Below are 16622 nucleotides of genomic sequence, written 5' to 3' on the forward strand. Positions count from 1 at the left end.
GAACGAGCCGGAACAGGAGAGGGTGAACGAGCGGCTGGCAGCGATCGACAACCGCTACCGCGAGCTGATGGAGCTGGCGAAGCTGCGCAAGCAGCGCCTGCTGGACGCGCTCAGCCTGTACAAGCTCATCTCCGAGAGCGACGGCGTGGAGCAGTGGATCGGCGAGAAGGAGCGCATGCTGCAGACGATGGTCCCGGGCAAGGACATCGAGGACGTGGAGATCATGAAGCATCGCTACGACGGGTTCGACAAGGAGATGAACGCAAATGCGTCGCGCGTCGCCGTCGTGAACCAGCTCGCCCGCCAGCTGCTGCACGTGGAGCATCCGAACTCGCCCGAAATCATCGAACGCCAGAACCATCTGAACAACTCGTGGTCGAAGCTGCGCGAGCAGGCCGAAAGCAAGCGGGACGATCTGAAGTCGGCCCACGGTGTGCAGACGTTCTACATCGAGTGCCGCGAGACGGTCTCGTGGATCGAGGACAAGAAGCGCATCCTCACCGAGACGGACAGCCTGCAGATGGATCTGACCGGCGTGATGACGCTCCAGCGCCGCCTGAGCGGTATGGAGCGCGATCTGGCCGCCATCCAGGCGAAGCTGACCGCGCTCGAGAACGAGGCGGACGCGATCGAGGGCGACCATCCGGAGGAGGCGGCCCTGATCCGCGAGCGCGTCGCCACGATCCAGACGATCTGGGAGCAGCTGACGCAGATGCTGAAGGAGCGCGACTCGAAGCTGGAGGAGGCGGGCGATCTGCACCGCTTCCTGCGCGATCTCGACCACTTCCAGGCGTGGCTGACCAAGACGCAGACCGATGTGGCGTCGGAGGATACGCCCACCTCGCTGCCGGAGGCGGAGAAGCTGCTCAATCAGCACCAGAGCATCCGGGAGGAGATCGACAACTATACCGAGGACTACAAGAAGATGATGGACTACGGGGAGGGTCTGACGTCCGAGCCGACGCAGACCGAGGACCCGCAGTATATGTTCCTGCGCGAGCGCCTGAAGGCCCTGAAGGACGGCTGGGAGGAGCTGCACCAGATGTGGGAGAACAGGCAGGTGCTGCTGTCGCAGGGTTTGGACCAGCAGCTGTTCAACCGCGACGCGCGCCAGGCCGAGGTGCTGCTGAGCCAGCAAGAGCACGTGCTTAGCAAGGACGACACGCCGGTTAACCTGGAGCAGGCCGAGAACCAGCTGAAGCGCCACGAAGCGTTCCTCACCACGATGGAGGCGAACGATGAGAAGTTCAACACGATCGTGCAGGTCGCCGGACAGATGACGAGCAAGGATCACTTCGATGCGGACAAGATAACGAAGCGCGCGGAGAGCATTGCGCACCGCCGTGACGATAACCGCAACCGTGCGCTGGAGCTGCACGAGAAGCTGAAGAACCAGGTGAAGCTGCACGAGTTCCTGCAGGACATCGAGGAGCTGACCGAGTGGGTGCAGGAGAAGTACATCACGGCGCAGGACGACACGTACCGCAGCGCCAAGACTGTGCACTCGAAGTGGACGCGTCATCAGGCGTTCGAGGCGGAAATTGCCGCGAACAAGGAGCGCCTGCACGAGGCGAAGAAGGCCGCTCAGGAGCTGATGGTGGAGAAGCCCGAGTTTAAGGAGATCATTGAGCCGAAGCTGACGGATCTGTCCAAGAACTTTGACGAGCTGGAGACGAGCACCAAGGAGAAGGGTGCGCTGCTGTTCGACGCCAAGCGCGAGGTGATTGTGCAGCAGAGCGTGGACGACATCGACTCGTGGATGGACGATCTCGAGAAGCAGATCATCAACACGGACACGGGCAACGATCTGACCTCGGTGAACATCCTGATGCAGAAGCAGCAGATCATCCAGACGCAGATGGCGGTGAAGGCGCGCCAGGTCGAGGAGCTCGACAAGCAGACGGAGGTGCTGACCAAGACCGCCCCGTCCGACGTCCTCGAGCCGATCGTCGAGAAGAAGACGGCGGTGAATGCGCGCTTCGAAAAGATCAAGGCACCGCTGCTGGAGCGCCAGCGCCAGCTGGAGAAGAAGAAGGAAGCGTTCCAGTTCCGGCGCGACGTCGAGGACGAGAAGCTGTGGATCGACGAGAAGATGCCGCTGGCCGAGTCGACAGAGTACGGCAACTCGCTGTTCAACGTGCACGTGCTGAAGAAGAAGCACCAGTCGCTCAACACCGAGATCGACAACCACGAGCCGCGCATCATGACGATCTGCAACAATGGGCAGAAGCTGATCGACGAGGGGCACGAGGATGCGGGCTCGTACGCGGATCTGATCAGCCAGCTTACGCAGAAGTGGCAGGAGCTGAAGGATGCGGTCGAGAACCGGCACCGCCAGCTCGACCAGTCCGAGAAGGTGCAGCAGTACTTCTTCGACGCGGCCGAGGCTGAGTCGTGGATGAGCGAGCAGGAGCTGTACATGATGGTGGAGGACCGCGGCAAGGACGAAACGTCCGCCCAGAATCTGATGAAGAAGCACGAGAGTCTGGAGCAGTCGGTGGAGGACTATGCCGACACGATCCGTCAGCTGGGTGAGACCGCCCGTCAGCTTACGACCGAGCAGCACGCGTACAGCGACCAGGTGTCGGTGAAGCAGTCCCAGCTCGACAAGCTGTACGCCGGACTGAAGGATCTGGCCGGAGAGCGCCGGGCCCGCTTGGACGAGGCGCTGCAGCTGTTCATGCTGAGCCGCGAGGTGGACGATCTGGAGCAGTGGATTACCGATCGCGAGGTGGTGGCCGGTTCGCACGAGCTGGGCCAGGATTACGACCACATTACGCTGCTGTGGGAACGGTTCAACGAGTTCGCGCAGGATACGGCCACCGTTGGCAGCGAGCGAGTGGCGAAGGCGAACGGCATTGCGGACGATCTGATCCATGCTGGGCACTCGGACAGCGCCACCATCGCGGAGTGGAAGGACGGGCTGAACGAGTCGTGGCAGGATCTGCTCGAGCTGATCGAAACGCGCAAGGCGATGCTGGCCGCTTCGCGCGAGCTGCACAAGTTCTTCCACGACTGCAAGGACGTGCTGGGCCGCATCAACGAGAAGCAGCACGGCGTGTCGGAGGAGCTCGGCCGCGACGCCGGTGTCGTGTCGGCGCTGCAGCGCAAGCACCAGAACTTCATCCAGGACCTGATGACGCTCCACTCGCAGGTGCAGCAGATCCAGGAGGAGTCGGCCAAACTGCAGGCGGCGTACGCGGGCGAGAAGGCGCGCGAAATTACGAACCGCGAGCACGAGGTGCTGAACGCCTGGGCCCACCTGCAGTCGATGTGCGAGGAGCGCCGGGGCAAGCTGGCCGATACGGGAGATCTGTTCAAGTTCTTCAACATGGTGCGCACGCTGATGCTGTGGATGGAGGATGTGGTGCGACAGATGAACACGTCCGAGAAGCCGCGCGACGTGTCGGGCGTCGAGCTGCTCATGAACAACCACCAGAGCCTGAAGGCGGAGATCGATACGCGTGAGGACAATTTTAGCGCGTGCCTGGCGCTCGGCAAGGAGCTGCTGTCGCGCAACCACTACGCGTCGGCGGATATTAAGGATCGATTGCTGCAGCTTACCAACAGCCGGAATGCGCTGCTCCATCGGTGGGAGGAACGTTGGGAGAACTTGCAGCTGAGTAAGTGCAAACGCGGAGGCGCCTTCTGTTGGATTGTATGGAATTTGGTGCATTAAATCTGTGTTTCTCTCTCTCTCTGTGTCTCACCTTGCGCAGTCCTGGAGGTGTATCAGTTCGCTCGGGATGCTGCCGTCGCCGAGGCATGGCTTATCGCACAGGAACCGTACCTGATGTCAACCGAGCTGGGCCACACGATCGACGAGGTGGAGAATTTGATCAAGAAGCACGAAGCCTTCGAGAAGTCTGCCGCCGCCCAAGAGGAACGCTTTAGCGCATTGGAGCGATTGACAACGGTCGGTATTCATGCTAAAAATTCTTCCGTCTTTTTTTTTTTGGAGTAAATTTTGAATAAAATTGCTTTCTTTTCTGTTTCAGTTTGAGCTCAAAGAAATGAAGCGTCGCCAGGATGCGGCCGAGGAAGCAGAACGCCAGCGGCTCGAGGCGGAAGCGGCGGCAGCACGTGCGGCAGCCGAGGCAGAGGCCGAAGCCATCCGGCAGCAGGAAGCAGCCGCAGCCCGTGACGCAGCCGATGCACCCGGATCGCCACATTCCACCCGAGAGCAGGAGTCAGGTGAGCGATTCTTTCCGTACCGTAGCAATGCTGTAAAGAACGATCCTACCTTCTTCCTGCCTCGTTGCCGAGTGCATCATCCTCCTTGAATGTCCCACATCCAGTGTTTTGTCATGTGTCCCCCTTCCAATGACTATTCCTCGACCATTTCTCTTTCCTAACTTTGTATTTTTTTACGTACTAAAATACTTTTCCTACTACTATTACTACTGTTTACTACTGCTAACAATGTTGTATCACATAAACCGTACCTTTCTTTATATATATAAATACCTTCACAATTCGTTTTTCTTACACGCTGCCCGCGCGAAATCACAATGCTAATACCAATATTAACCAACAAACAAACAAAAATCAAAAACCCATTGGCGCATACTTTCGATTGGAACAAAACTTGATGTGTGTATGTGTGTGGCGTAAACCTGCAAACCCTCTAAAACAACGTTACTAAAAACTACCCGCAAAATCACATCTGGAAATTGCAAATGTTCTAAACTTTCTTTGCAAAAAACAAACCAACACACCTGTAGTCACTATGCGTGCCACTTCACCAGTAGAAAAAGAAAGACCCATTTCCCAGACAGGTACTTGAGCATTAACACACCTATCTCTTCTTACTCTCTTGTATATTGTACTGTGTAGTACTATCTTCTCTCCACCTTTATGTGTGTGCGTGTGTTTCAAAAGCCTCTTAGCCCTTAGCTCTAGCCTCAACTAATATGAAAATGCCTTATTTTTGTACATTTATTTAAACTGAACATTTCAGGGTGTTCCAAGTCACTTTCAAATGTACACATCATTGTTCACCATCTCCAAGATGTTTTTCAACAGCTGTCAAACATTATATTTGCATCACAAAAATGTTTCAGTTCTTTCACAAGATTTTCGACTCGTCTTAAGCTGAATTGAGTTTTAACAGTTCTTTGTGGTGTGTTGAAAATCATGTGTAAGAATTGATTTTTTTACGAAAATACACCATTTGACAGCTGTTGAAAAACACCTTGGAAATAACGAATACAATGTTTTCCAAGTCGCTTTCGAATGTGCACATAATTATTCACCGCCTCGATGATGTGCTATATTTGCCCAAATGCTGTATTTGCTTGCATAATAAAATTTCAGTTTTTACACAAGATTTTCAACACATCACTAAAAAAACTATCTCAACTCAATCCAGCTTGAGAAGTGTTGAAAATCATGCTGAAGAAATTAAAAATTATGATGATGGAAATGAAATATCAGATAGACGTGGATTCACTTATTGTATGAATGACGTGCGGTGAATAACAACGTTTACATTTGAAACTGACTTGAAAACCCCTGTAATGATGTGCAGATTCGAAAGTGACTTGAAAACCCCTGCAATGTTTTCTTTGTTTGTGCACTTTAGTTTGTTACTCTAGAACAAATAGTTGTAAATATTTATTTGTTCTGTTAATGTTTTTCTACTTCCGTGCAATTCTACACTAGCCAGTTCGCTTTAGAGGTGTGTCGTTTATCTACTTTAAGCTTTCCTTGTGTGCGTCGTTGATATAGTTTTTGAAATTGTTTTGTATTATTGTATGTTTTATTTTGATTCTCTAACATGATTGTTTTTACCATTGTGCCTTTTTATCTACTAACAAACACTTTCGTTTACTATTATTTTCATTTACTTTGGGTTTTGCTTTCGTGGGGGCTTTCTGTGTTTTGGTGTTCGGTTGTGTGTTTTGGTACATGGATTTGTCTTCGTCCCAGTGCATGTGCGAAAACCCCGAACACTGTTCGGTTCGTTTCGCAGTGCGTCACTTGAGCAAAGCACTTCCATTTTCAAATCCACCTACTCGTCCTCCTCCGGATCCACCGGGGCAGTGCCGAAGCGATCCTCTTGTAAGTATTTATCGTGGGCCTTTTGTGTGTGTGTGTGCGTTTCACTCTTTGTGTTGTATTTAGATTTATGTGAAATCATTTCATCTACATGTTTTTGTACCTGGTGGCGGAAACCCCTTTATTACGGATATCTATTTATCTTTCACGCGTCGGTGGTGGGTTTAACTCTTTAAGAGCTATTTTGAGGAATAGCAGCTACGTCACACCAAACTCCAAGTTTCCCTCCTTTATGTTTCCCTTTTTTGTGTTTAAAATGTCACGTTATCATAATTTTATCTTCAATTCGTTTTATTTCTTATCACCACCGATCGATCAACGACACCACCACCACCAACATCACCTGTGTGTGGCCTCTCCCTTCCGTAAAAACCAAATCGACCAAATCGAAATGTGTACACCATGCTCACCTCGTCATCATCATCACCGACCTCTCTCGCTGCATTATGCTGCTGCATGTCCCAAATTTGTTTTATCACCCCACAACTACCACCACCGCCACAACCTTCTTCCCACTGCAAAAAACGTGTGTCGATGTATCTTGCTGCAACCACGGCCTCAACATGCACGCCATTAACATACATACGCGCGCGCGCTCAGTCGCCGGTGAAACGCTCGTGTCGCGGCGGCATTCCGGCGTACCGAAGGAACGATCCAGCAGCTCGGCCAGTGCATCGGCCGGCGTCAAGGTCAGTCGACGGTCTCGCTCCAAGAGCCCGTTCCGCAGCTTCCGGTGGAAGCGCACCGCTTCGAAGGCGGACGACGGGGCAGCCTCCGATGACGAAGGTATTGGTTAATCGTGCAAACAGTGACGGCCACAGCGGCGTAGAAACAACCAAAAAAAAAGATCCCATTTGCGTTATTACTTCTTATCCCCTTAATCCCTTCTTTATCCCCAACCCACCGCAAATATTGGTGCGCTTTTGTTCTCATTCATCTAAAAATAGTCGCCTATTTTGGATCATCATCATCGTCCCTTCCTTAAATGCCAAAACATTATTGCTTTATTTATCCCAAATTTTAATCCCAAAATTCGACCCAAGAAAAACGGTTCATTTCTTTGCAAGGGATTAATTTCCCTTTCTCGCTCCGGATCGTTACCGTCGCTCTCTCTCTCCCTCTCTTCGAGCAAGGAGCACACGCCTCCCCACCAAGTAGAAGGTATTTGTATCCCCCGCGCCCGTTTGGTTCCATTTTTATCGCTTAATGTGTTTTTTTTGCATGATAAAGTTTGTCGCGTATGGTGTTATCAGTAAGTAATGATGAAACCTGCATGAATCCTTGTATTGATGTTGTGCTGTGATGTTTTTTTTATACAAAAAAAAAATTAAAAAAGCTTAAAAGTAGATAAGCATTGTACTACCACCGCCAACACTTGCACGGCAAGTAGTAGAAAAGCGCGACTGCAAAAGCGACCCTTTAAAGCAATTGAATTGCGGAATGGCATTTCGTTGTAGTAGTGAGGCTTGAAACTATATAAAAAACAAAGAAGAAGAAGAAGAGGAAGAAGAAGATAATGATAACTGAAGCAACATTCCCTCCCACTTAATCTACTAACTTCTACTAACCACGCGCTGTTTGTGTTTCCATCTTTTTGGGACACGATTTTTCCCCTCCCATTTTTTCGCCGTTTCTCCGTACCATTTATTCACGCGTTCAGATCGTCCTAGTCCAGGTGGCGCAGACGAAGGTGCACAGGAAGGCATCCTTACCCGCAAGCACGAATGGGAATCCACTACCAAGAAAGCTTCGAACCGTTCCTGGGATAAGGTAAGCCGTTTGGTTTGTTTAAAACGATTTATTTTACACATTTTTAATAATAAATTATTTCTCTCATCTTTTTTTGAAACAGGTGTACTGCGTTGCCCGCAGCGGCCGGTTAACGTTCTTCAAGGATCAGCGATCGGCGAAATCGGTACCGGAGCAGACGTTCCGCGGCGAGCCGCCGCTAGAGCTGAAGGGCGCCCAGATCGAGATCGCCAGCGATTACACGAAGAAGAAGCACGTGTTCAGAATCAAGTAAGATGCGTTGCGATGACTGTATTTAATCATTCCAGAAGTATTATATTTATAAAAATCCCTTCTTACTTTTAAACAGGCTATCGAATGGCGGCGAATTCCTGCTCCAGTGTCACGACGATGCGGAGATGCAGCAATGGGTAACCGCTTTGAAAGCACAATGCGAGCTTGACGCTAGCGGCGAAGGTCGTTCGCTAACGCTGCCCGCTTCCTCTCAGAAGGATGAACAGAAGAGACGGTCATTCTTTACACTGAAGAAAAAGTAAATCGGAATTTTACCATTCTTCAACCCATCCCATCCCATCCACATCCATACATCATCATAATAATCGTAGCCCAACCCTTGCGTGCGCACGCCGCGCCAGTTTGGTTTCTTTGTGCCGCGAGGCAGAGGAGCTGCGCCACAAGAAACCATTGTGTGGCGAATGTGGATTTTAGTTTTTTGTTTTGCATTTGATCAGCCCTAAGCCTCAGCAGCAGTGACGTTAGTGAAAGTTTGTGCGCATTTTTTTTGCGTTGGCCAGTCACGTTTTTAGTTCTATTGCCTTTAGATTTGTTTTGCCCGTTTAGTTTCTAAATTCTGCTCCCGTAAACTTTACCCGTGCGAGCACCATCCAACTTCCCTGTTATCCCCGGCCAGTGTGTGCAGACGAGTCGTGTGATGCCACCACCACCACCAACAACAACAACCGTGTGTTCCCTCTGCAGCATTCACACCGAGAATGGCTTTCCAGTTTTGTCAGTTTGCGAATGTTAGTTTGATTTTGTTTTCTATCCAACTCCGGGTTTGATATGACATTGTTTTTTGCTCTCTAAAATTGAAAGCTTACACCCCACTTGAGAATAACCTTTAACGCGTGTGTTTAATGTTTTGAACACTTTACACTATCTGCAAACACTGTACTAAACTTGTTGTGATTTTTAACTTAGGAAAACACTTCTTACTATAGATGAATGTGAAACACTAATTATAATATCTCCGGTAGATGATCGGATATACTCTTGATCTGCTGTGAGCAAGAAGTACAAGCACAACCGGTTGCGGCTGCATATAATACCCACTACTCTCCGAAGAACAAGCTCTGCCTCAACAAAGAGTTTTAGCGTCTTGTAACTATTTTTAGACACTTAAGATCACGCGGACTGTGTTTTCGCATTCCACAGATCCATTAAACGTGCTAACAAAATCAGCATTGGAAGCATTCGGGAAAAAGGGCACGATAAAACGAGCTTCTTATCGTTCACTCTTCCCTATCAACACCACTCTTTCCATTTCACCACACGCACAGAACGAACATACAATCACAGCATAATGTGCTATTCACTACATGTTACTAGTACTACTACTGCATCAGCATTGATCCGGAATCTTCCTTTCTTGCGGGGCGGTAGCACATTTAACTTCCATTTGTGTTGTGACGTTGTGTTGATATAGGGTTTTAAGGGGTATTTCTCATACTTGTGGATAGTTTCTTGACTTTTTCTTACACGAAATGAACTTTATGTGAAATGAATTGGACTCTATAAGAGCCTTTTGGGCCAAATCCAATAGGATTTTTCTGTTCTCATCATATAAAGTTCATTTCCAGTTAGAAAGAGTCAAGAAAGTATCCCACAGCTATGAGAATCCCAGAGAAACCCTGTAAAGAGAGGGCCTTCTTTTTTATGTGTTTTTTTACGTTTGCTTTTGTTTTATGTTACGCTATTTAACCAAGCTGCTCTGCTGGTTAAACCTCCTCCTCCGTTTTCCCATCATTCTCACGAAGCACACACATTACGCGCTCGCATCAAAACCAGCATGATGGATGGGTTCAGCAAATTCATTTCGCAAAACAGAAAACATTCATTCAATTGGCCAACAACAAACAAGACACGCGGGCGATGACGACAACAAGAAGGGAAAGCGTATACGGCGGTGGTAGTGTATCGCAGGAGAGGAGGTTGCATGAATGTGCATTGGGAAGATATGCATGCCAGAAATACAAAAAAAAAAAAACTGATCCCGCGCAGTACACTACATACGCAAATACGCTTTCCGTTCTGCTTCGCAAATGGGCTTCGTACGGCAAGATCGGGTGACGTGTGATTGGGGGAGCGGCACCGCAATAAAAAGGACGCACACACCACCCCAATCATGCGTCACCCGATCCGCTTTAGTTGGTGTATGATTATCTATCTCTATGTATATGTAATTATGTAGTTTTGGAATTGGATCCTGTGGAGGGGTACCGCGGGGGTACTGCAAAATTGAACGTTATTCTCATTCTGTTTTCTTTTTTCCTTTCTTCTTCTTCTTCTTCTTTCCATTGTGTTGTGTTTCGTTTGTGTTTTTTTTCTTCCATTCCACAGCTAAGAAAGTTACGAAAACACACATAAACTCGTTAAACAGACGAACAATTACAACATTGCAGAAACAGAAGAAGATAAAAACAAACACAGCTAACAATTACAAACTAGTTATCCTTAGAAACTTCTCTCGCTCTCGCAAAAAAAAAAAAGAAAACATACGGACACATACGAGAGTCACCACACACAACGCCGCAAACACACGAAAACAATGCGAACACAGTCGCGTCACGCAAACTCTATCCTTAAGCCAGCCATCCAAGCGCGGGCTCTGTGCGTGTTTGCCGCCTCGATCGATCTTTGTTCAGGCACTGGAAGTAGCTTGTTAAGGTGCGCGCGCGACTCCCCCTCCGTCTCCCAGACTCCCCCAGATTGGAATGGATTGGTTCGTGTTTCGTTTTCCGTTTGAGTTGTTCTACCTGTTTGACCCGGGGTGTGGCATTAATGTGTAGCAACAAAAAATGCCCACGATTGGCGCCACAAGGCTTCATTGGATTGGATGGATGATGATGGTGCACAACTAACGGTGGATGCAGCGTGTGCCCTCTACCGCCGGAAGCGAACGAGATAGAGACCGAGAACGCGCGAACCTGGGACGCTGGAAGGATTCACCACGACGTGGTGGTGGTGAAGAAGAAGCAGCAAGCGAGCGGGGTTGGCTTTACACCATGCAACATTATTTTGTTTTTATTTGTTATATCGATGAGGACTATATTTTTATTGCGTATACAAATTAATTATTTTTACATTATAAAACTTGACGAAAATGGCGCCATGCGCGAGTATGTGTGTGTGTGTTTGTGTAATGAAAATTAAAAAAAAAAGAATGCATAAATCAAACTATTGACGTCAGTCAAGAACAAGAGATGTGAAAATTCTCAATTTCAATGCAATTTCAAACACACACACACATACAAAGATATTGTAGGACAGTTTAGGCGATTTCTGTTTCGGCTGAAACAGTTAGCTAGAGCAGCTAGGCAAGGTAAGCGCAAAAGAACTTTGTGAAAGTAATACAGCACTAGAAAGGCAAAACGTTGTAATAAAACTCCCATCGCAATAGATGATGGTAGTGGAAACAAAACTTTGTAACAAATATTGCGCATGCTTTAAGGCGTTCTAAAAGGCAACAAATGTAATGATGAAATCAACCATACACAAACAAACAAACAAACGTAGCAAGGATGAAACATTTCTGACAACATTCAGACTAGAAAGGAGCAAAATGGAGAAACAAATACAAAAGAGTAGAAGAAGATGCGGATGACGATGGTAGCCAACACAAGCGAGCGAGCGCTACAACGCAACGCCAGGCGCTTGCTGAATTAAATCCCACGATCAAAACAACAATTTATAGTGCAAATTTCCAATGGGAGAGGAATGCAGCAGGAGGAGCAATCCTTACATACAAATACAAAGATGTAAAAGCGAAGTAAAGAAGTAGTAATATATTTATTTAAAAGAATAATTTATCGAAACACAAACACGTGTGTGTGCTCGCTTGAAGGCGCGTGCGAAAATAGTAAAGCGAACAGAGATAAGAACACAGCTAGCTAACGCGATACATACACAAAAGAACCATGTGAACACGCAAATAAATCGAAACAAAGTGAAATGAAAACATGAAAATGGAAGCATTACTACTACTACTTCTACTACCTACCTACCTACCTATCGCTACTATAACACTTCGAAGAGGCTTCAGTTTCGTTTCGTAAAAGAAAAGAAACTCGAACGCGTTTCGGTGTGGTGCGGGGGATGAAATGATAATGAAAGGTGTTTGTTGATAGGCGGCTTTTGTTGCGAACTGTAGGGGAGGACGATCGACGATGAAGGACAACAACGAGAACAGCTGTTTATATGCACACTTTCTCCTCACACACAAGCTTATTTAGCGATGAGCAGAAGGCAACATTCGCATGCAATGTTTGCAATGGAAGGGAAACGAAGCTGAAGCTTTTGTTTAGTAAGTTTTCTCTTTTCCGCACCTAATTTCGATCAGCGCCGAGCTGGATTGATTGCTGTTTGCTTCCGCTTGCGGCTTATGTGCGTTTGCCAAGCCTATTAAAGCCTATTATCATTCTACTCGTTGGAAGCGGGAGATAGAAAAAAGGGTAACGCCAAACCCTGTTGTCACATTATAAGTAATCGCGCCGTGTTTGATGTGCGTGTATTAATTATTTATTTTTGCATAACCATATAATTTATTGGTTTTGTTTTGCTCTTTTATTTGTAATATTTTTTTTTTTGATTGTTTGTTTTGTTTTCTGATTTTAGCTTAAGTGTGAAACAGGCTACAAAAATGGACGAGAGTAGGAAACGAAATTGTTAGCATGTGTGTGTTTGTGTGCGTTGCTAAGAAAACGGAAGGAGTTTAAAATATGTGGCTGAAAATAGCAAAACAAAACCACTCCAACTGTGGACGAAACAACAACAAGAAGTATAAAGGTGAAAAATGCAACAAATACAACAAAAGTAAGTGTGTGTAAGCTTGAAAAAAAGCCCGAAAAAGCGAAGAGCAACTTCATGCTGCTGTGTTGCAAAACGAAAGGTGCGAGCAGCGCACTTTAACGCAAAAAACAGCTAAACTAAATTATAAAAAAAAACTTTGTTTTTTTTAGGATCGAAAGAAACAAGCAAACGATACAATGTGAGATGAGAAAATTCAATCAAATTTAAATATGAATTATATATTTTTAAACTGCCAGCAGCCTCTATGATTAGAAATGCAGTAAGAGATGAAACAGAGAGAGAGAGAACGATACAAAATGCATAATGATTATTATAATTATGATTATTATTAGCGGTAGATTATATATATGTGGAAGAAATAGAAGGAAAAAACGATTACACACGGAAAACGGTGGAATAAATAGCATTACGTTTAAGTATTACGAGATAATCTACACGACGGTTTTGCTTTTTTGTTTATGTTTTTCTTTATTTTTAGCGTTTCGTTTGCTTCTGCTTGGGCAAAACGCGCGCTTTGCCTTTGCGTGGATGGATGGAATGATGGTGAAACGTAAGAGGCCATGTTCGCGAGTGGAAAGGAAAGAAAGTGCACTTTTTTCTGCCAACATAAAGCATAAATGCATATAGAACGAACACACGCGGGGACACACGATTTGTGAAGACCCGAAAAGATCGAATCGAATCGAGATATGAGACGGGATGAGCCGGGGCTTATATAAATGTATGTATTATTAAACTACTGTACGCTTGTTTGTTTGATTGATCCAATGTTTTGGAATGTGTATAATTAACAAAGCTTTCTCGCTGCGTTCGAAACGGCATTGTTCGTTAAAGTAAAGATAAAAAAATGTGCGACGGTACAGATGAAAAATGGGGATTTAAAACAAAAAAACAACGGGGAAACAAGTTTAAGTGATACAAAATTGGGTACAAATTATTATAACACGATTGGAAACAACAAGTAACCAAAAAAGGAGGAAAAACTCACCTTAAAGAAAAACAAAACACAAAAATTAAGAAACTAAAACCCCTTTTTGTCATTGCAACAGAAGCGAAAGCAAAAGTGTTTGCGCCGGGCGTATATATTCGTAGCGCTTGTATTTGATGTCTTAAAAGGGTGAGCGTCCTAATTATTGTGCATGGAAAATTCCGAAATTGGGATGTTTAAACTGTTGCGCTTCTTATTGCTTTTGCTTTATTGCCGTTGTTCGGTTAAAACACACACAGACACATGTCGTTGTGTTGCGTAAAAATTAAGTAAAGTAAGCGATTTTCCCGTGTGCGCGATGGCTTCACGTGTTTAGCGCGAGTTAACCTGCCCAAGGCATGGGGTGTGCGTAGTGGGGGGTTTGCAGGTGGAAACAAAGGGAAGAGAGAAGTGATAATAAGGACTCGCTGCATCCTTTCCCGATCCTTTCCTCACTGCTCCCCCTCCTCCTGTTTGTATCTGTGCTCTTGCGTGTTATTAACTTGATGCAAATTCGAAAGCAAAACGATTCTATATATATACACACACATATATAAAAGACACAAAACAAATTCAAAACACCGTATTTACATTTCTACAATGCAAAAGTTTTATTTAAAAAAATATTAGGTGATAAGGCAAATTCTTATTTGTTTTAAGTAACTATGCGCCTGCTAGGGGCGTGGTACAGCCGGCAGTACAAGATCATGAACAATAAGTAATAGAGCAGTTAGTTCGGTGTACGTACGATCCAATAAAACAAAACAACAAACACATGGAACATGGAATGAAATCTCCCAACAAAAACAAATAGACAAGTGGCTACAGCTGCCGATATGATGATGCTACTACTACTACTGCTAGTGCTACTGTTGCCACTACTACTTCTACTACTGCCCCTTTAATACACGTGTGGAGGAAGGCATTATGCGCTCTGGTATAAACAGCTTGGCGTTAAAGAGGCAGTAAGGAACAGGCATTTGTCCCCCACGTGTTCAAAGGGCGCGCCCTCACGTGCTCATAGCAAAACAATAGCAAATACAAACAAAAATGCTACACTCTAACCCCTCACAAAACAAACACACATACAATTCTATATATGTATGGATGCATACTGCAAAACACAAACGTTATGCTGGCTGAAAGTGATCGATTAGTGAATAAAGGTATTAACAAAGTGTCTCATATCAATTTGCTCTTTATGTGCATTGTTAATGCTAACTAACATCTGAACTTTGGACGTGAGACGGATGGTGGAACGGATAACGGCTTCTGCTAGCTGACTGTAAGGCTGTTTGCTGTTCAATTTCTGTTTTTCTCTTTTCCACAACATTAATCTCCATTTATTAATCCCGTTTTTCCGTTTTTAACATAAGAACAATACTTAACAGGGTCATTCAGAAGGTGCTTTAATACGTCCCTACGACCGGTGCCTTTATTAACGTCCTAACGAAATTAGGGCGTCCCGTCGCACAGTAGCCAATTCGTACGACTTAAAAATATGGACCGTCAACTCTCCCCTTCCTTTTCACCCTTCTCCCGCGGTGACATTTTTTACATAAATATGCATTCCATTATTCTTAGTAGATTTTTCTATCAAATAAGGCCAACGACGGATAATTTTCTATGTAATGTAAAAAGCACTTTTTATAGATTAAGCGACAGAGATTTAGCTCAAACAACTGAAAAATTGAATGTCCATACAAAAATACCCAAAGCTTCGGAGGGCCGCAGAACTGTTCAATAGATGGCGCTTTTCCACATCGCTATATCGCCCAAGGTGTGTTAATTAAGGAGGTGAATTGTTAGCGCGTTTTCCGGGCGCCATCATTGAGTATTGTTATGTCAAATCGCATACAATTTTCTATACCCCCCTCCAGCCCTCCCCGATTTTAATACCGGAGCCCCCAGTATTGTTATGTCAAGTCGTGAAATGTCAATTTGCTCTGAAGCACTTCACCTCCTAATATCCATACACCTTGATATCGCCGTCCTTTTCTGTGTTTGGCAATGTGTTTTGCTGTGATCATATTTTTCAAAGCCTTCTAACATTACCAAAAAAAATAAAAATAAATGGCCGTATGGTCAGATACGTGGGTATCGACACCAACGACCATTACTCAAATCTCACTTGCTTCAGTCTTGATGGTTGACTTTGGCAGTTTAATATTTAAACAATCATGCTGTTTAGCAATTTAAACAATTGCTGTTCTAGTCCTAGCGATGCATCCCACAAATCCACTAAACGACCACTAAACGTGTTCTAAACGATTCAAGCTCTTTACCTTAAACGGAATATAGAAAGCCTTCGTTTAACAGACGGTGAACGACTGATGCATTCTAAAAATAGCAAAAGGGCTGGTGGCGCCATCTGTTGGTGGAATACCCAGCCAGTGAAGCTTTCCTCGTTTTCCTCGCAGGAGAGCTTTCTCCTTCCCTCTTTACTGGTGCATGGTTTCGCATTGAAGTTATGCATCGCTAGAACGAGAACGTCGAAACGATTGTTTAAATACTAAACTCCAATAGGAACTAATTGTACAGAAGCAAGTGAGATTTGAGTAAGGCCCGGGTCTATGAAAATCTTGCGGGAACATTTGTTGCCAAAACGTATGGGACGAACGGTGTTAAACTCATATTGAGGGAACATTTTTGTTGCACGAGAAACAAATCGATTTGTTTCATGTTTATTTGTTGCATGAACATTTTTGGACTTGTTTGCACACCAAAACGGATACAAAATAATTTCAACTTAATTTTA

The 16622-nt window shown here is 45.8% G+C and overlaps 1 protein-coding gene across 13 annotated transcripts in view; it reads left to right on the forward strand.

The window, feature by feature from the left end:
• Window positions 1–13331, forward strand: part of LOC120955574 (spectrin beta chain) — a 35129-nt gene extending 21798 nt beyond the window's left edge. For 7 of the 13 annotated variants that reach the window (XM_040376559.2, XM_040376562.2, XM_040376564.2 and 4 more), the window contains exons 4-11: window positions 1–3623; window positions 3720–3916; window positions 3999–4194; window positions 6661–6846; window positions 7721–7830; window positions 7913–8079; window positions 8159–8341; window positions 10429–13331. The exon at window positions 1–3623 is cut by the window's left edge and continues 1964 nt beyond it. In XM_040376559.2, coding sequence (XP_040232493.1) covers window positions 1–3623; window positions 3720–3916; window positions 3999–4194; window positions 6661–6846; window positions 7721–7830; window positions 7913–8079; window positions 8159–8341; window positions 10429–10432 — 4666 coding nt within the window. In that variant the 3' untranslated portion in view covers window positions 10433–13331. The other 6 variants (XM_040376567.2, XM_040376566.2, XM_040376565.2 and 3 more) reach the window with 6 other exon arrangements.
• Window positions 13332–16622: the final 3291 nt, after the last annotated feature.

This window comes from Anopheles coluzzii, chromosome 3, assembly GCF_943734685.1.
Source record: "Anopheles coluzzii chromosome 3, AcolN3, whole genome shotgun sequence".
In the NCBI taxonomy this organism is placed as follows: domain Eukaryota; kingdom Metazoa; phylum Arthropoda; class Insecta; order Diptera; family Culicidae; genus Anopheles; species Anopheles coluzzii.